This window comes from Rhipicephalus microplus, chromosome 2 (genome assembly GCF_043290135.1).
Source record: "Rhipicephalus microplus isolate Deutch F79 chromosome 2, USDA_Rmic, whole genome shotgun sequence".
Taxonomy (NCBI): domain Eukaryota; kingdom Metazoa; phylum Arthropoda; class Arachnida; order Ixodida; family Ixodidae; genus Rhipicephalus; species Rhipicephalus microplus.
In genome coordinates, this window is record NC_134701.1 from 273,184,140 (window position 1) to 273,205,094 (window position 20,955).

General features: G+C 46.7%; 1 protein-coding gene across 2 annotated transcripts in view; it reads left to right on the forward strand.

The window, feature by feature from the left end:
• Positions 1-20,955, forward strand: part of LOC119169959 (glutaredoxin domain-containing cysteine-rich protein CG31559) — a 200,586-nt gene that overhangs the window by 166,634 nt on the left and 12,997 nt on the right. For both annotated transcript variants that reach the window (XM_075881744.1, XM_075881742.1), the window contains exon 3: positions 14,912-15,148. In XM_075881744.1, the coding sequence (XP_075737859.1) occupies positions 14,912-15,148 (237 nt within the window). The remainder of the gene's footprint in view (positions 1-14,911; positions 15,149-20,955) is intronic.

Genomic DNA, 20,955 nt, shown 5'->3' on the forward strand with positions numbered 1-20,955 from the left:
TTATCTTGGCCACGATGCGATGCACTGTCGTTTCGCATGCACTGTCGGAAGATGTCTCGACTCGTCTGTTGCACGTCGCCAGTGCACACGCTCCACCAGCTGCATCGCAAGGAATATAATAGGTGGAAGAAAACATCTGTATTCAGGGCGGAACAAATTAAAAGGTAGAAAAAAAGAAATAAAACGAAAATGAACGAGAAAAGGCAAGACAACCACTAACCCGAGTCTTTTGTTCTCGTACAGCCTGCGTTTTCTTTTTCCAGCTAGTTCGTCACGATATGTGCGTAATACATAGCCTGCGTTAGGGCTGCCGGCTTATGCGCCCGCAAAGGCAACGCGACACCTGTTACGCACACGAGCAAAGCTGACCTTTACGCGACGCTCTTTTCGTGCACCTGATTCTATCTCGCTCCCCGAACTCGGCACAGTCGCAGTGTCTCGAAGCAAGTCGCCGCTCCTGCTTTGTTGTTGACTCACTATAGCGTCGTGTTGTTGTTTCGCACTGCGGTGATCGTGAGATGGCTTCGATCGAGGATTCAGTGCGCATACTATCGCCCCTGAAATCATGGCTACACGAGTACGTTCGTATCATACGAAAATACGGAGTCGCCCGGCGCGCTTCTAAGGTGCGTTCATTTTTCTTTGTTATATATTTCTCAGACACTGCAGCAGCTTGTTTGGCCTTATTGCCACGCAGTGCCAGCCATAGTCGTGTCTGAAGTGAGGCTGGCTTTTCCTGCGTGAAGGTGTGCGCTATACTATATAGTAAAAATTTATTGTCCCTGCATTACTTATGGTGAACACGCCCAGTTTATGCGCATGTTTCATATGTTGCGTTTTAATTCTTAACATGATTGATTGATTTGTGGGGTTTAACGTCCCAAAACCACCATTTGATTATGAGAGACGCCGTAGTGGAGGGCTCCGGAAATTTTGACCACCTGGGGTTCTTTAACGTGCACCCAAATCTGAGTACACGGGCCTACAACATTTCCGCCTCCATCGGAAATGCAGCCGCCGCAGCCGGGAATCGAACCCGCGCCCTGTTTTAATTCTTAACAGTTTGTCTTTCGTAAAGCAGTTTTTTTCTATGTCCACCGTCTTTTATACTTCCTTTCATAAGCGACGCAAAAGTAAGAATTTTCCAAGTAATGCTTTTCGAACTGCTCGGAACATGTTTGCGATTCTAAATAGAGTGTTTTACAGGATAAAGTGCCCATTATAATTAAGATGCCTAGAAAATGCCGCCTACAAGATTTGATTGATATGTGTGGTTTAACGTCCAAAAACCACCATATGATTACGAGAGATGCCGTAGTGGAGGGCTCCGGAAATTTCGACCACCTGGGGTTCCTTAACGTGCACCCAAATCTGAGCACACGGGCCTACAACGTTTCCGCCTCCATCTGAAATGCAGCCGCCGCAGCCGGGATTCGATCCTGCGACCTGCCGGTCAGCAGCCGGGTACCTTAGCCACTAGACCACCGCGGCGGGGTAAACAAGTCAGGCCTACACCCCATAGCGCCTTGGTATCGCGGGTCACTCATCACTCTGCCCTAGACCTTTTTTTTTTTCTTTTTTCATGAGGTCTGTGTTATAGGCTACCGCTGAAATGAACATGACATTTTTTTTACCAGTCTCAATTTAGTTTTCTTTTTTATTTCTTGAGAGTGTAACGCTTTCGAAGTGCGCATGATTTTATCACAGAACGTTTGTATTTCATTAAATTGTCATGCGCTTTTAATCTCTTTTCTTTGCGCTGCTTGTAACGGAAGAATCAACAACAAGCATCTTGACCAAAATTATCCATACTGCTCGTCGCTTGTCCTAAATAACTGAGTCATCCCGCGAATCTTAACGCTTATCAGACGTATCGTGACTGATACATGATCCGTAATTGAGAAAAGTAATCTGACTTGAACGTCGCTCATGGAACAGAAAAAATGCGCAGCTACCTAGCACAGAAATGCACTGCCACTTGCCCGTTAATCACCACTGTAGTCCGCAGTCGGCTTTCGAGAGTTTCGAGTACATACTGGATAGATCGATCACAGAGTAGGCGCGTGACAGTTCCGACGCTTTCGTTCCATCGCGAATACCAGGCGCCCTATACTATGGCAAACGCAGAGGTGAGTCCGAAATGTACTTCCGGTCAATATCTTTTGGTGTGCATGAAATTAGAACTGGACTCTGTATCCACCTAGAAAAATGTGGCGGTATCGAATAAAAACCATACGTGAAAATGAGGCAGAAGTTCTTTATCCATCTTCACGATATAGCCTAAGCGAAGCTCTTATGCACCCTGTGATTACGTTTATAGATTGTTGCCAGTTTCGTAACAAAAAAAATATTTTGTGTTGGGTACAAAATTGTTAACTTTACACTCTGTCTTTCAAGGGGTGTATATTTATTGAAATTAGCACGCCGGATAATTGTGAGTCACAAGTATATAGGACATTGCCTTCCGCCTCAGTGGTACAGCGGTTAAAAGTGCTCGGCTGCTCATCCGAAAGTTGCGGTTTCGACCGCGGCTATCGCATTTCGATGAAGTTCTCGAGGCCTGGGCACCAAGTGATGTGAATGCACATTATAGAACCCCGGATGGTCGACACTTCCGATCGAAGCCCTCCACTACCTCGTCTCTCACAATCAGACCGTGATTCGATAATACCTCTGATATTATTGCTATAGGTGTAGCAATGCGACGGGACTGCCAATCGCGCTTGAGCGGACGTCGCGTCACTTAAGGTTTATTTCTTCGAAACGCTGCTTCGTGACGAAACATGAGAGGTGATTCTTTTGAACGTTAACGCTGATGGTCCGTGGCATTGAAACGACGTTGTGTTAAAATCAAGTTAGCATTTAATTACTAATTCGCTCTTGCGTTAATGTTCAGGTGTTTGTTAATACTCTGCGAAAGCCAACCGCCGTGAGAGGCATCTGGAAATAACCAGACTAAGACTGCGCATAGTTACGGAAGTGTCTCCTTCGATCTCTGGAAACTTGGTTTCAGTTTAAGCAAGCGCGTAATTCGGGTATAAGGACGAAACGGCAGAAAGTGTTGCCCTTGTGCGAAGTGTCGAATAAAAACGTGTGGGTATGGTTTAAGTATACGACCACGCGCGGCAGCAGATTCCTCCACGCGCTTCTTTTAGAGTATTTGGGGTGTGGCGTGTGTTTCCGTGCTTATTGTTTCCGTTTATCTTTTCTAGTCTCCTGTTGTTTACGTGTGCAACGGACATGAAGATGCTTTAAAGGGTACCTGAGCTCTACCGAGTTCAAAGGCGATACAGTAGTGTATTTCTCGCTTTCACTGCAGCGCTTCCTACAAGTGCTGTCTCCTCCTCACCGCTTACTTTTTTTTTTCATAAAATCCGCGAAACGTCAGCACTAAGTTGAGCCAGTCAAAATGTCGTGCTTTTCGATTACACGCTGCCATCTCTGCTTGCGCAGTCGCAAACGCAGAAGACGAAACGAAAACTGAAAACAGTTTATCGCGCAAGATTATCATGCGAGACAAGAAAGAACAGGCAAGAGACGCCACGGCAGTACAGGGTACGAAACAATTCACTACAAATCTTTCCGGTATGTTAAACAATCGAGAGCGTGCACTTCATCCTGACGTCACGCGAACGACTTGCTGACGTCATTAATTTTGCCGCAAAGGCGGCGAACGCCGGGAGAGAATAACGCGATTTGTTCTTTCGTATTTTAAGAGGCTGTTGAGGGGCCTTTGAAAGAAAACTCGTATCTCTAGCGAGAACATCTTGTTTATGACGTATCTTGGTTAGACCGCGACTACAGAAATAAAAGACGAAGGCATGTTCACGTTCGATTACGTAAGAAATAAAGGCCACCATAATCTGTCGCCAGTACAATTGCAAGACGGGAAAATGTTGAAAGGAATCGGAGAGAGAGAACTCTTTATTGAAATGCAGAGAATTTAGCCGGCATGCAAAATTCGCTGTCTTGCTACTCTGCGTGGGGAAGGGGAATGAGGATTGAAAGTACAAATAAGAAGAGAGAAAGAAAAAAAAGACAAATTGTCCACATAGATGTTAGAACAAAAAGAAAGGAAAAGCCCACCTCTTTGACCATTGAATGAGGACATGCGTAAGAGTTTTTTCGTGGTGTCAAGCTACAGCTTGTCTAGCTGACCGATGCTGTCCACCGTAAGGTCGTTTCCTGACTTAATGTGGACAACGCCGAGTTGGTACCGGAAATGCATTATTTAAAAAACGGTGCTTAAGAACAATAGCAACCATATAACAGAAGCTCACATGGATATATTTAATGACAGCTGCAAGTGGGAGAAAGAAGTTTTACAATGTTACATGCATATACCTGCATGGTCTGTGTGCTAACGAATTTCGCTACAAGCATTCAGGGACAGTCAGCGTCCACGTCATCCAATGTCTGCTCGCTCATCCGGGATAGTTCAAGCAAAACAAGGGGTGGGGGGGGGGGGCACAGAAACGTAGGTTGGATGTGATAAGCAGCTGGCGAACAATAGAAAACCTCGGCTTGCTTCAGCGTTCAATAGAAAAATAATTAGTCGTGACGAAGACAGGTAATCGAGCCTTCTCTTCAAAAAGTCGAGGCTTTTTCGTTTGTCAGCTATGTTTGTGGTTTATTCGGTAGTACAACGAGCACGCTTTCATATCACGAGTAGAGAAGCAAAAACAAGAGAAGAGACGAAGGGCGCAAACGAAAAAAAAAAAAAGTCGCAAGGTCACTTTTGCATTCGCCTAAGACGATTCGAAGGCGAAAGCCATTGTATTTTTCTTCTCATTTGATGTAGTGATGCTCCCCCGTCCACCGTCCGAATTATTCCCGCACCCAACGTGAAGTTGCACTGCCTCCACGATCGCTCCCCCCCCCCCCCCCATGATCAAGCGATGCTTTCATGTGATGGCGCCGTCATGTGTCGTAATGATGACGTAACAATTTTGGCAATATGTGACGTTCTCACGTGGCGATGATCTTTTGTATCACTCGTGCTGACTCCGGCGGTGGTAAAGTTTCCGTGTATAAGCTTTCGCCCTGATATGAATGCCTATACGGGGCACGAATATGCACTGTTCGAATACTCGGCGTTGCGCTGCCTCAGGTCACGCCAATCGCCGATGTTAACCTGTTGAAGAAAATTCTTCGCTAGACAGTGCCGTTGAGGTAACGTGCATTGCGTGGGCCGATGACCGTGACTTGTTGCGCATATGTAACCAGCGACAAGGCGCAGCCAAGCGCTTCGCCTTGCGTCTCCGAGGCGTACCGCTGAGGGCGGTGGGAGAAACGAAGAATGGGAACATCCAACGCGGTACGCCACCACTGCCGGTCGATCCCATTGGCCTAGAGCGCGCACACCGCCACTGCTCCCACGTGGCCGACGCAGCGTTCCGCGCTATTGTCTCCTCTTTCTGGGACGTCCCGCGGCTGCAGCCCTCGCGGTTACACTGCAGCTCCACTGCACCAGCAGCTGCAGTAGCTGCGGGCACGCTGACGCCGAAGGACCCATTCGACGGATCTCCGCTTCCATAGGAGTGTGTCTTTTGAGTTTTTGTGCGTCGCAGTGTACAACCGAAAGAGGCAAAACAGTCGGAACTGGTGTCGACCGCCTTCCATCCGATCTCTTCGCCGGCGATCTCGGACGTCGTCCTGTTTACCATTGCATAACGCGTCAACCTTCAGAATTGGCATCATTGAATTGCCATGGGAGTGAGGGTGAGTGCTTGTGTATTTATTTACTTTGTCCTTTCATAACCACGCGGCTCAATAAAGCCTTTGTTACGTCAGACGCTTCGTGGTCGACCGGGGTCGTTCGTGTTCTAAAACTCTCATTATACGAAGCTACTGGTAACCTACCAGCAGTTTCATCAGCCATCATTTTGATTGAACGAAGCGCCGTTGAGATCGTTGCTTGCGATCTGCTGGTGCGATATGATGGAAGCCTACCGGACGGAAAGGGATTGTGATAAAAGAACGAGAAAGGCGGCGTGTATACTGTCGCGTTCTTTCACTGTGTTCGCTTTTCGCGCAGCTCACTTTCCTCAGAACGAGCATCAACTTGGCGAAAAACTATCCATTTTACAGCAGTCGGGTGCATTTTTTTCACGCGCACGTGTACGTTGACTTTCGGCGAACATGCAGTTACGACACGTCGTGCGAGTTACGACACACACACACACACAAAAAAAAAAACGTGTGACCTCGCGTTCCTTGAGAGAACGAAGTGTGTCGTGATCGACCTTCCAGCCTACGTTCAGTTGCGCATCTGTTGGCCATGCGAAAGCGTATTTCGCGTCTCTCCGAAAAAGCGCGTCTTTCAGCACCACCAGCCGAGTTCCCTCCCGTCCAACGTGCCTCTCGCTTTTCTGCAGTCCGTGACGCCTTCCTGGTGTGGAGGGCTCCTTTCAAGCGCGCTAATGACGGCGCGGTGACAGTCTTTGCCTCCGATGAGAGAGAGAGAAGACCGGCGTTGTTAAAGCCCCTAGATGTAGGGGCTTTAGGCGTTGTGCGCAGTGAACGCCCTCTATAGCGTCCACGGACGTTCATGCCGGCTGCAGAGTCGTCGGGGCGGGCAGACGCAAAGAGCCGTCGCCTTCTCGGTCGTGACTGAACGGTTGACTCGTCGTGACTGCTGTTAGTAAACAAATGGCTGTCCCAGCGCTTCCTTCTCGGTTTCGTGTCCCGCTGCGATGAATGTGCCCCACGGGCGACATCGTGCTGGGAAGCTGGCGCGTACACAGCCCCGCTCATGCTACCCGCCTTCGCCGTATAGCGCAATCGCACGCACTGTCGTTATCACTTTATTTGTTTGTTTTCATTTGCTTGCTCGCGTGTGTTTTATACCTGCAGATGATGTCGTATACCTCAGCTTGTCCCCTCTCACTGCAACTTCAACTCCACCACCCGACAAGTTACGAAATGACATGAATCGGAAGAACGAATGTCGGATGGAGGAAACCCAGCCGCTCGTGCTTAGTAGTTTCTGCCGTGCGTTGGCTTTTCCTACATTTCATTGTCAGCTGGCGTGGCGTGTGAAGTGAAAAGCACCGGAATCAATATTCTGAAACGGCAAACGTACCCAACTTATTGCTGCGAAGATTTCATTAGTATGTGCTGCGTGAAGACCAGGCTATATAGTTCACAGTAATTATTCTGTGTCTACGTTACCACTGTCATGTTTCTTTCTCTTTTAGTCATGTGTTATAAAATGACCATGAGATTATGTTTTGATTCACATCATGCTCTTATTGTAATTATTCTCTACTATTTGCATTATTGAAGCTCATATCTCGATAAGACGTACCAATAAGAAATATGCTAGAGCGAACATATCACACGCGTCTATATGACCTAGCCTCGATTTACGCTATGGTTTCAAAAAGAACAAAGCTGTAACACTTCAAGCACATAACTGCAAAGTTCGTTAATTCCAAAGCTCGCTGTTGTAGGTTTAAAGCCGGGCTTCGCAGTTTTGTCCGGAAAGCGAGTATTTTGCATTACGAGCATTAAAAAAATGGTAGTGACTGAGATTAGCCTATAGATTCTCCTACCACGGTATATTTTATGCAGAGCTCCAACTCTTTCAGTTAACTAATTTATCAAACTTTCCAGCTCTCCTGTAGCTCGGGAGTCTTCTTTTCAACATGATATATGTGAAAAGTCGATTTAGCTATAATAGCTCGTGTAACAATAAGTGTTTTTTTTTCTATATGCCTGCCTCGCTTACGTACTCATATATATTTTCTTTGTCTTCCCTTCCCTTCTTCCGCTTAAATGACAAAGTATGTCTGGATAAGAAAGGCCAGCCAAGCCCCAGATATGTGGTCAGCGTTCAGCATCTACTTCCTCATACGTCAGAAACGGGCATTTTTTTTTTCATTCAGGCTGAGAATCTAGTCTGCGTTTCCCTATCTGATCATCACAGAATGAAATGCCCCAATCTAGTGAAGGAAACAAGAAGTTGAAAACGGCAATTCGCGATTGGACTAAAAGACAAGAAGAGAACATTGCATCGGACAGCTAATTACGATTTCCCCTGTACTGATTTACCGATCCGATGCCAGTTACCAGCTAACTCTCGATCATATACGTTTGGTTCAGGCTCACACCGGAACCGCTGACTGCTCTCAGCCCAACCGCCCTCATCGCCTGGTTCACTCAATAGCGCGTGTCCACTACATAGCGGAAGTGCAATTGAAGGGGCTAAACCGATTCCCCGCTTTTCTTTTTTCTCTCCGTCAATTGTGCGCAACCCTCTCCACGTCTTCTCTGCCACTTTTTCGTTCCTATATCGGCGTTTGTTCGTTGCGTAAGTAGTTTTGTCGGACCACTGGATCGCAAAGAATCGACCGTTTTGCGTCTCACCATAATACCTTCGCGTCTCGAGGCTTGAAATGTTCGTTCTTTTCTGCACCCTCTCCCTTAGCACCCGATCCCTCCGCAATTCTTTTCAGAAGTCCGTTATAGGTTTATACTTGACGCACACGTGTGATTGAATAGCTCCCCTTGCAGGGGCCGCATTGGTTTCCACGTGGGCTCCACTGAGCCGCACCTATTACGGACGTTCTTTGCTTCTTTTCACGGGACTGCCACGAGAGTGGGTGTGTGTGGGTCCGTTGATACATAACTGCTCGCTTATAACACTACAGATCGTTTATCGACTGACGGCTCCTGTCAGGGCCCTTCAGACGTTTCTCCTTATCGAGGGCCTGTCTGCCTCGCTGGCTATGTATAAACGCATTCCCCGCATTGCCAGCATATTCGATGCGACCGTTACGTATATGCCAAGGGCCTCCCTTCTATAAGCGCATTCCGCGAAACGCTTCGCACTGATGGACTGCACTGCATGTGCAGTGTTTTGACGGCCAAGCGGTGTGTAATTGCCTCGAGCAGTTTTTATATACCTCCAGTCGACGGTTTGAATATCTCAAAATGCCGGGCTATTGACAACGCATTTTCCTCTTTTCGTGCACGGGAACCACCACGCCTTTTGAATAGAAACGCCTCACGGCATGCAGACTTATCGGGAAGTGCCTTTTCAGGGTGGTTGAGTATGATTGGCAGCGCCATTCTATGAATGTCTTTCATGTTATTCCCGTTGTTATCAGAACGACTCAGGGCGGAGACTGCTCAGTGACGATTATGACGGGAGTGTTTATGATTTGACTGTAAGACTAAAGTGTTTCATTTATGTGGGGTAGTGTTAACTTTGGTGGCGACTTTTTGTATGGTCTATGTCATGTTTGTGGCCTTCACTACAATATTTTTTTTCTTTGGTGTGATAGGGGCAACCAGCGCCATTTAATGACCCCAACCTCTCCTAGATGTCGTGCGCGTTCAAAAGAAAAAAGTAACTGGCACTTCACGGTGCATGTGCAGTATGCAGCACGGGAAAGTAAACATTCGAATAACGCTCAAAAGTGCAAGATGCCTTGACTATTTTAAACAAAAGACGGTCGTTTCTCGTGGAGGAGCGAGTTAGAATCTTAAGCCAAGGCTTGTCCTGTCTAAGAGGACGACGCTTATCAGGAGGGGGGTCTCGCTTGCGTTGCGCCGAAATGAGCTTATACGCTTTGCGAAGCCATGATGGACCTACTTCTGCCTATAGCGAGTTTCCAGCTCTGCATAGGGCCCACTGCGTCCACTGAAGCGTTCACTTCATCATTCCATTACGCTTTTACATTTCCTCCCTACACTCGAGTGCGATAGACTTTTTCCCTGATGTTCGGTGACCTGGTATAGAGCGAAGCGACGTTTGACGAAGACTGCAGAGCTTCGCCCAAACTTATGCATGCGCGAGTACTTACTTGTCTCCTTGGTTGAGGGTCCTTTTCTTTTTTTCGAAAAATGTATAAAGTGAATGGAGGTCAGTCGCGGTCCCCTTCCCTCACTGAATTCGGCCATGCGCGCAGTCGGCAGTGGCTGAGATTAATGCGCCCCGCCGCGGTGGTCTAGTGGCTAAGGTACTCGGCTGCTGACCCGCAGGTCGCGGGTTCGATTCCCGGCTGCGGCGGCTGCATTTCCGATGGAGGCGGAAATGTTGTAGGCCCGTGTGCTCAGATTTGGGTTAAAGAACCCCAGGTGGTCAAAATTTCCGGAGCCCTCCACTACGGCGTCTCTCATAATCATATGGTGGTTTTGGGACGTTAAACCCCACAAATCAATCAATCAACCTGAGATTAGATGCGTTCCCTCTCGCTTTGGACAGCCCAGCCACAGCTTCGTATACACTCGTATGACTTATGCGGTCATCTTTCTAGCGTATTCAGCAAAAACATAGTATGCAGAACTCCCTTCTGTCGGGTTACTATTCTGGACGTCGCTAACATCTGCCATGCCAACTCTGATTGGCACAGAAGGCTGCAACGGCCTTTTGATTGGCCCGGAAGTCCGCCATGGCGAAATTTGTCAGTCGGGCGGCATTTGACACTGTCCAAAAATAGCACATATTAGGTGTGCTATGCTGGGCGCTATTGAACATGCCATTTTGTCACGTCTTATTGGCTCATAAAATGGCAACGCCCTTTTTGATTAATTCAAGACACGACAAAATTAGACATGACACGCATTGTACAATATCTAGAGCAACCCTGCCACTCCAAAAATTGCTCGATCTGACATAAACGTCACCGCTTGAGGATGCCTCACTAAAGTTGTCCGCCGCTTTGGTACGTCCGCACGCACATACATACATACATACATACATACATACATACATACATACATACATACATACATACATACATACATACATACATGCATGCATACATGCATACATGCATGTATGTATGCATGCATGCATGTATGCATACATGCATGTATGTATGTATGCATGCATGTATGTATGCATGTATGTATACATGCATGCATACATGCATGTATGTATGTATGCATGCATGTATGTATGCATGTATGTATGTACATACATACATACATACATGCATGCATGCATACATACATACATACATGCATGCATACATACATACATACATACATACATACATACATACATACATACATGCATGCATACATGCATACATGCGTATGTACGTACGTACGTATGTACGTACGTACGTACGTACACAATCTTGGCAGCTATAATGCGTTGGTCAAACAATACGGTTGCCTTCCGCGATCAGACTGTGCGTGTGCTGTCAATACGAGAGATAGTACGCGGCCTGGCATTTGTACCTTCCGCGTAATCAGATGCAGAATATCAGCTAATTGCACGTACTTCTGCGGGACCTATATCAGCCGATCGATGTATCGATGGATTCTTTGATCTATAACATTCGTTTTCTCGAAGCCCGCCTCGGAGGCCTTGTACGCCGTGAGCTCGGCCACATGGCCGTATAACGGCCGGTCGGGTGCGCTGATGGCCACACCGTTTCCTCCTGGAAACTGCTCTGGAAGCACCGTTCTGCTCTGTTTGAGGCGGAAAAGGCCCGTCCGGCACGCCCCCTCTCTCCTCCTTCACCCACGGGCTCACTTGCTTTGAGGTGCAGACCCCTTCCTGACTTCGGCATTTTTCTTTTTTCGTGTTCCTTTGGAAAACGCCGAGAAGTTAATGACGTCTTGCGACGATTGCACCGGCCTGCGAAGCGCGTATTATAAGACGGCACAGCCCAACTGGCTTTCAGACTTGTTTGTATTCACACAAGTCTGTGTGAATACAGCTGTGTGTGAGACTGCCTGCCTGCAGGCAGGCAAGTGCTTGGCGGCTCCCATAGTCGCAGTGTGGCTATGGCGAAAGCAGTCTTCAGAACGAGTTTACGGCGTCCGATTGTTTTTGTTTACGGCGCGCGAGTGGCGCTTCTGCGCGGAACCACGCTTCGTTGATGATGCGTCCATGTCTGTGTGTGTGTTTGCGTGCGTGTGTTTAAGGTGATGCGCCGACGCGCGAATGCTGCGACAGCCTGAAACAGACGTGCCAGAACAAATTTTAAAAAAAGCAAATCTTCACAGTGTCTCTTACGCATGCGTCTAAGACGACTCTAAAGAGGAAGCCGAATTATTTTTCTTCTCAGTCGATGAATTGTTCCTTTCTCCTCCCCCCTCGAGAGCTTTCTGCGATGTCTCCAGGCGTTGCAATCTTTCTGCAGCTCATCTGCTTTTGCGTTTCCGCCGTGGTCGGTCCTCCTTTTGAACAAACAACAATGTCATGTGATGACGTCGCGTCTTGATTACGCCATAGCTTCGTCATGGTGTTGACGTCACTTTTTTTTTTTTTTACCGTCGCCGACACAGGTGTCGACGGTCAATTTTTGTGTTTGCTGAGGCACCCAAGTCTCTCGCCTTCAAGGAGATTTCTTGTCTTAACTGCGCGAGGTGAATTTCAAATGTGTGCCGTGCACCTTCGCTTCGCTCGGTTTACTTGTACACTACAGCGCTATCAAGGAGCTGAAATTAGCCTGAAAAAAATGGCAGCATATCCACGGAGTGAATGATGGAGAGTGGGGCGAAGAATTCGTCCGTCCATTCGTTCTTGCTTCCGTCCGTCCATGCGTCCGTCAGTGTGACCGTCCATGCGTCCATCAGCCCGTCCGTGCGTGCGTCTGTTCGTGCGTCCGTCCCTGTGTTCGTCCATGCAGCCGCCCCTGCGTCCGTTCATGCGTCCATCCATGCATCTGTCTATGTGTCCGTTCGTCCATCTATTCAACACTCCAAGTACCACCATCTCGCATCTTTTCTTCATATATTCCCCATATAGAAGCACCGCCATCCAGCGGACATTCCAAGGACTAAACGAGAGGTGGCACACGCACACTTTCTTACGGCTTGCGCTTCGGGTCCACTTCCCACCTTTAACCACCTCGAGTTCATGGTATATACTAGTTCACTGTATTCATGGCACTGCGGCCGAACGCTCGCTAAACCTTTAGAAAACCAACGAGGTTACGCCCAGCGAGTAAGACGTAGCAAACTTTTTCAGTCAGATAGTGCTCAATTTACATGCCAATGGCTGCTAATGGGAAATGAGAGGCGGAGAATTCGGCTTTTACTTTCTTACGGCTTGCGCTTCGTATCTACTTCCCATTTTTAACCACCTCGAGTTCATTCATGGTATATACAAGTTCATTGTATTCATGGCACTGCGGCTCAACGCTCGCTAAACCTTTCTAAAGCTAAGGAGGTTACACGCAGCGAGTATAACGTAGCAACCCTTTCTTGTCAGATAGTGCTCAGTGTACATGCCAATGGCTGCTAATGGTAATCGCAGCCTGTGCGTTAACTAAAAGCCGAATGCTCCTGTCTCTTATTCCCCATTAGCAACCATTGACATGTACATTGAGCACTATTTTTTATTGTTCAACAACGCACAAAAGAAGTCTCTCACCGACACCACCTTGGAGGTCAAAATGTTATAGTTGTTACATACTACGGGGGACGAACGGGTGCCGCTATAAGGAGCTTCGCCCCTAAAACAACTAAAAGAGTATCGTGGGCATAAACGCTCAAAATGGATGGCACGGACTTGGAAAGCAACTTCGGATATTATAAAATTAATCGAGTGAAAGAATGACACATTGGTCCACGCATGTTTTCGCGCAATCAAAAGAAGCATGGCGCTGTACTTTTTTTTTTAATTTGGTTGCGTGAATCTGAGGGTGTGCGCATGTGGGAATGTGCTATTTTCGCTCTAGATTAATTTTATATCAAGGTTAACTGCCAACTAGCTCAATAACAATTTCTCATGAAAAACGAGTGTGATGCCTGCTTCAGCAATGCAATAGAGAGGCCGTATTCTCTCTCTCTCTCTTTCTTTCTTTCTTTCTTTCCTTCTTTATTTCCTTCTTTCTTTCCTTCCTTCTTTCTTTCTTTCTTTCTTTCTTCAGAATACGGCCGCGTCTTTGCAGTGAAAGAGGGGGTGCTATATAGTTGAAACTGGCGCAACGTTCTTATAGAACAATCAGGTGTACAGGTTTGCCACCGCTCTGTACCGAATTAATATCTGCGCAGTGATCAACTAATTATTTCCTGGTGCCTCGATTGGAACGCGGTCACTTTCTCGCTACATACGTTTCTCAATACTTTCGTCAGATTTTTCCTCTCGTTTTGTACTTTTCTCCCTCGTGTCTGCGCCCATATAGATCTGCGGCAACTGGTAATGGGTGAAATGAATAAAACATAGAAACTATTACGGTAAATAAAAATAACTTGTGGAATAAATCGAGCAAGTACGCAGGCAGGAAACCTTTCTAGTCGTTTTATTGTCGCTGGCTTTTGGAGTTTCGCGGAACCTCCCTCCCCCTTATGGATAATTAATGTTCTTAGTAACTACGCCGGAGATGTTAGCCTGCTTCTTCACCTGGCTTGATAGCCCAGGTGTTGGGCGTTAAGTACGGTCAATAAACTCGAGTGGTAGCTGGTGTCCTTTCTGTGTCCGAAACTGTTGTACAAGATATATCACTCGAACACAGGAATCAATCACCATAGCTACCTTGTTCAACCCCCCTACACATCCACTCGCTGTGACAGTAGCAAAAGGATATCTACCTTCAAATGCAGATTCAATACTTTTTTTCCACTCATTCTTTCCAAAAACAATAAGAGAGTGGAACAGCTCAAGCGACGACTTGGTTAATATGCCCCGCCACGGTGGTCTAGTGGCTAAGGTACTCGGCTGCTGACCCGCAGGTCGCGGGATCAAATCCCGGCGGCGGCGGCTGCATTTCCGATGGAGGCGGAAATGTTGTAGGCCCGTGTGCTCAGATTTGGGTGCACGTTAAAGAACCCCAGGTGGTCTAAATTTCCGGAGCCCTCCACTACGGCGTCTCTCATAATCAAATAGTGGTTTTGGGACGTTAAACCCCACGAAATCAATCAATCAATTGTTTAATATAAGAAATGTGCACACGGTGTGTCACTCGACTGATGGTGATTGTTCTTTTGTTCCTCCTTGCAGCGCAACTACGTTCGCGAAGAAGAGGGCCGCGTAGTGCTGTACACGACCTCTATGGGCGTCATCCGGCAGACCTGGGAACAGTGCCGACGCGTGCGCAACACGCTGCAGACTCTGCTGGTGCGCTTCGAGGAGCGGGACGTGTTCATGAACCGCACGCACCAGAAGGAGATCATGGACCGCACGGGACTACGGCACGTCGTGGTGCCGCAGCTCTTCGTCGAGGGACACCACCTTGGCGTGAGTGAACTTTCACCGTAAACGCCCTTCTTCACACCCACACAGCACTTAGTAAGTGAGCAGGCGACTGCCACTGAGTGCAAAGGTGCAAAGGCAATATTTATGTGTTTTTTTAAATATGATTAAAATGAGGGCGATTCGAATGTTCTGATTTTCGAGTCATTGTTGGACCAGTCGCGCACGAAGTAGCTTGCGGGCTATGAGGCTCAATATCATAATGATCGCTACCATATAAGCAAATAGACAAAGAATCTAGGGAAGGTACACGAGAAGCCATTGTTAAGCTTAAATGAAATCTAAGAGATAAGGCAACAGCCCAAGCTGATGTGGACGAAAATATCATTGACGGCAGAAGGTGTAAGGGGTCGAGGAAACTGATCCATAACTTTTGTAATCTCCATAACCTCCAAAAAAAAAAGATTTCATGTTTCTCTTTTCCGTGAGTTCTCATTTTCCACGTATATGACTCCCTTTAGAGAGACACATTACCTCTTCCTTAAGTCCCATGAAACTCCGAAGAGAGTTTAATCACCAGAGCTAGCTCACATGTCTCATTAAAGACAGTTGTACACCAGGTGGGAGTGCGGTAGTGTGGTACCAAGCTGTCTCGCGACCTTTTCTTGAGCCCTCCGTTAAGCTGCTATCCTTATGCAAAACAGATGTAATATCCACTCCACCTGTTTGAGCGAAGCACCAAGGAATGTCGCTTGAAACCAAGCAGTAGTGCTCCGGGCAGTAATCCGTTACGTTGCCTTCATGCTTGGACACAGGGAATACCGTATGTCACGCCATAAACTGCGGAATACCGCAGTTTATGGCGTGATCGTAGTGCCATCCGCACTTATGGCGTGACATACGGAATACCGTATGTCACGCCATAAGTGCGGATGACACTACGATTTTAACTGCTTGCACCTCGATCGATACTGTTACTTTTAAACTAAACAGTGATCTTGAAAATATAATTCGCTGGTGTCGTCATAATTCACTGGAAATTAACCCTAGTAAAACAGTTTTTGTGCTATTTCACCCCACTCAAAAAAAGGTCACTGAATATCCGTCTATAACGGTCAATAATTATCCTATCAAAGCCTCCAGTCAGTGTAGATTTCTAGGAGTGATTCTTGATGCAAATTTAAAGTATACTTCCCATGTCTCACACCTAAAGCAAAAAGCAGCTTATGGCATCCGGATTCTCATCAAAGCACGTCCATACTTTGGGCCAAATACCTTGCTTTCTCTTTACTATGCCTTCGTTCACAGTCACTTCACTTACTGCATTGCATCCTGGTGCAATACATATAGCACTCATCTTGCTCCTTTGCAATATGTTCAAAACCAGGCCATTCGCATTATCACATATCAACCATCACGATGTAGCGCATCTGCTATTTTACAAGGGCTTCGTATTCTAACAATTCATAAACTTTTTCTTTTCAACATGGCAACCCTTACATACAATTCTCTTCACTCAAACATGCCTTTCATGGTCTTCAATAAAGAACAACTCATTAATCAAAATATAACTCGATTTGCATCAAATAATAACCTCCTGTTACCGAAAGTTAGAACTAACTATGGCAGATTCACTTCTACCTTTACAGCTATTTCCGTTTGGAACGGTATTCCAAGTGACGTAAAAATGTCTCCAAACATAGGCAGTTTTAAAAAACGCTTAAATTCCTATTTACTTAATGTTTAAATAATCTCGTTGTTTATGCTGTTCAATTCGGAACTAATCGTTCATTATGTTTGCTCTGTTTTGTACCAAATTAGATGAATAACATGTGTCTGGCATTGTTGCCGCTTTGAGACATACCACTTTTAACTTTTCTTTTTTTTACCTATTACTACTCAGCACATGTGATATTTGTATCGATCGTTTATCATCTAACATGCACTTAGGTGTATATACAATTCAAGTTTCATTTCTTCTGCTGCCAGGTGTTATTGATCATTTGCTGATGGATTTCATCTGCTATCAAGTGTTTCGATTTGACAATAATTGACTGTTTGTTTCTTTTGCAATGAAATGTACTTGATTCCTTTAAACTTATTCTATTGTTTACCGAGTTGCTTTACATGTTTTGTTTTTTTTATGTAACTAGCACAGGAGGTCCCCTTGCAGCCTAGAGCTTTGGGACCTCCTTCTGTATAACTTTTTTCCTATGTATTATCTTTTATTGAATAATAAAAATATTATCTATCTATCTATCTAAAAGCGCCTTACAGCACCGCAACATACTGCGTCACACTGTACTCCGCCCCACATTTGACTGCATTATACACCACAACACAGCACATATACATCAGACGAAAAGGGGGACAACACGTTCCGAACTGCGCCTGTTTAGGCTTGCTGGTTTAATAGATTGACTGCAGCGCGCGTTTTTTCTGTTTGTTCGGGTTTTCCCGCGCTACAATTGCTAAGCAAGCGCATACTTGCGGCAAGCCAAGCATAACCCCCGAATGCAGAGATGTTACTTGGCTCGCGCCTTCGACTTGACTTGAGTAAGTCGGCGTGAAGCAAGCAGCGGACTTCAAACCACCCAAGTCGGCAGCGAAGTCCGTGAAGTTAAGTAGCACGTTCACGAAAGAAATAACAAGAAAACTGCAAGTTTACATTACAGATTGCATGGAAAATTTTATGCGTTATGCGTTATATATGCACTCTCGCGCTTTTTATCTATGTTGCAAACCTCCCCATGCAGAATGAAGCTTTCTTCTTTTTTTTTTGTGTCTGAATCGACTGTACAGCCGATAATTTTTTTCCTCCTTCGCGAAATGATTTGCAGCGACTGAAATCTGCTCGCCTATAGAACGAAACAACGTGGACGAGGAAAAGCACGCGCACTTCTCCTCCGTCCATGTTTGTATAGTCAGGCTATATACCTATACTATAAATTGACGTTCATTGTATACGCCTTCGGCGCTCATTCTCGAACCGATCTTCGAACGAATCGACGAAAAACGGCAGCGCACGAGGAAACTATCCGCGAAAAGAAGTGCGAGCATTACGGCGCGGGCCCCGCGGTGAGACTATTTACAGCGCTATGAATCTCGCTCCCACTTGCCTTGGTGCGCGCGAGGTTTCTGGCGCCTCTGCATTATATATACGTAGGGGGCCGTAAAAATGAACTCGCCGTCGACAATGCGTCCATTACACGCGATCGTTGGCATTCAGTTTTATTTTCCTTCTATCCATACTCGTTAAAACCGCGCAGCAAGATTTATGGAGGTGTCACTTATTAAGGAGTGGAGTCGATAGAGCTGTTCGTGTCTATGATGTAGGGATCGGCATTCGACCTATGGCCGCTTCGTGATTACAGTTCAGTACGGTCACCACCTTTGAACTGCCATTTCAATCTTATTAAAAAAAACAACGAATCACTTTTCGCACTTGGTAAGTTGCCTGTTCCTAAGATCACTTACTAAGTGGTGCCGTCTTGTATAGCGTCCTTGCACGTAATGCATGACTCTTGATAACAGTCCTATATCTATAGTGATGATCTTGCCCGTGCACGCACACAAACAGCCAGGAATGTGGACGGCTGGATGAATGGCGTTCATAATTTAATTGTTGGGAAAAAGGTTCATAGTATCGAAGTTCTAGGTTCTAATCCCCCACCCCAATCCTCTGCAGCTAATTCTCGAAATTCTCGTCCACTTTAATTTCTTCATTCCCACATCTTCAAACTTCAATAAGCACAACCATAGATACCCTCTCGCTGATTTTTTTTATCATGTGTATGGTAGTGATATACAATCGGGCCTCTTGTAGTATATTATAAGCAGCTTCTAGTGGGACTGACGCAACATTAGGCCTAACACGCAGAACTTCTCATCCATTGGCAACACGTGGTCGATGAACACTCTGCATTGTGTAATACAAAGAGATTTAAAAAGTTTTATAAAAATCGACGCACTGCTCTATCAGTAATAGATGCACCACATGTACACATCTATAGTGCTGCAATACAAGATGTCTCATCTGAGACGTCCTGTGTATAAATCTTACACCTCATGTGCAGACATTTTATGGACGTCTACAACACGTCTCAAGGATATATAGTTACGTTTCATCGATGTTAATCGGTTCATTGAGTTACGGTTCATTGATGCAGTGCTATATGAATAGTAAAACTCTTCGATATATTATTAATGCATTTTGGTTCCCATAGCACTGCGCTGTTCAAACATTAAAAAGTTGCGCTTGACGACGAGGAGAAAGTAAGTGGAGAGAGCGAGGATGTTGACCAGAAGTGTGTCTGGACTTCGCAGAAGCGGCAAAGAGGCCAGCGGATCGTAATTGTTACAGCGCCGGTTCACCGCGGGCTTGCAGGCCGTAAGACAGCGCCACATCGTGGAAGAAACTTCGGCGCGGTGGTCCGTTTTCGCTAGCGTTTAATGACTCCTATCGTCTCTCTCCTTCGAGAGCATCGGTGGCACGACGCGATATACACGCGAGAGCGTTTGCTTCGATGGCCGACAAAAACCTCGGCCGTTGCATGCAGCGCGGGCAAAGATTAGGATCGCAATGGACTCCGCGCAAAGGAAGCGCGATCGACGTGGCGCTGATTGTGGCCTCGGGCATGCCTTGTGTCACATCTGGGATGCGCTGGTTTCATTACAGCGGTGGCCCGCGGGGACGTCGTCATAGCTGGCGTTTCCTATTTCCGTTGTGGGTGGTGCTATATCCAGGATCGATGCCATCGTTTCCCAGTACCTATAGCTGGCTTCGTGATGTGTTTTTGCGTGCTGAAAAAAAAAAGGAAAAAGATAATTACCTGTTTTCCGAAATTGAGAGTGTACATGCAGGAAGGAAAGTCGGGAACCAAAGTTGGGTGTTTGCAGTTGATCTTCACGGTGCTTCATGAGAGCAACCTATCAATGGCGCCTACATTTTATGGAAACTGAAATGAAAGTTACTATTCGCAAATTGTGTGCACTCTGTCCGCGATTGCGTTTAAATGGCTAAGTGATACGGCCGCTCAAGTGAGCAGATGGAAGTGACGGGAAGATGGGATTAACAGTGTGAAAGCTGGTTGGCTTTGCTGCACTATAAGCGAAAGGAGAAAAATGTCAAAAAAGGAACAAAACTAAATCTAAGGAACTGTTCTCCTTAAAGGTTTTCATAAAGACCGTCGGTTGTAACAAAACAAGGGAAAAAAAAGAAAGTAATACTCGCATTAACTCTTATCTATCTAATCTATTTACCTGTCTGTCTGTCTGTCTGTCTGTCTGTCTGTCTGAAACTTCCCTTGACGTCGTTGGGTGTGTGGGACGAAGACAGGCACAACGTATCACCAGTCGGGTTTCACGGCCGCAGGTTGTCTACCTACTTCGACAGCCCCCTCCTTGAAGCGGTCCACTCTCGGCGCGCTTTGTCCACCTCGCAATGGCGGCCACATACACGGTCGACAATTACGGGGAAGTGAGACTGCACTTAACGACTTCGCAGCCGAGCTTGCGTCCGAGGCTGCTGCTCTCGCCACCGCTAGAAAGCTCGGCCAGCAGTTCCTTCTTGGGTTACTTCTTTTCCAACACCCGCGAAGGCGAACTCTCCGAGAATGGCGATTCTGGCGACCTGCACGCAGCACCCATGCTGTCGTCGTCCAACGTGCGTGGCTATACACAGCCGGGCGTGAAGAGCCGCCGGCGCAAGGGTCATTCGCGAGGCCTTCGTATATCGCTGACCACTTAGGCGCCCCCGGTTAGGAGGAAGGGAGGGGGGGGGGGCGGCTCCTCCCGCCAGGGAGCCCTGTAACGCACGGTTCAACGACCCCCGGCGGCAGTTGACCGGTCAA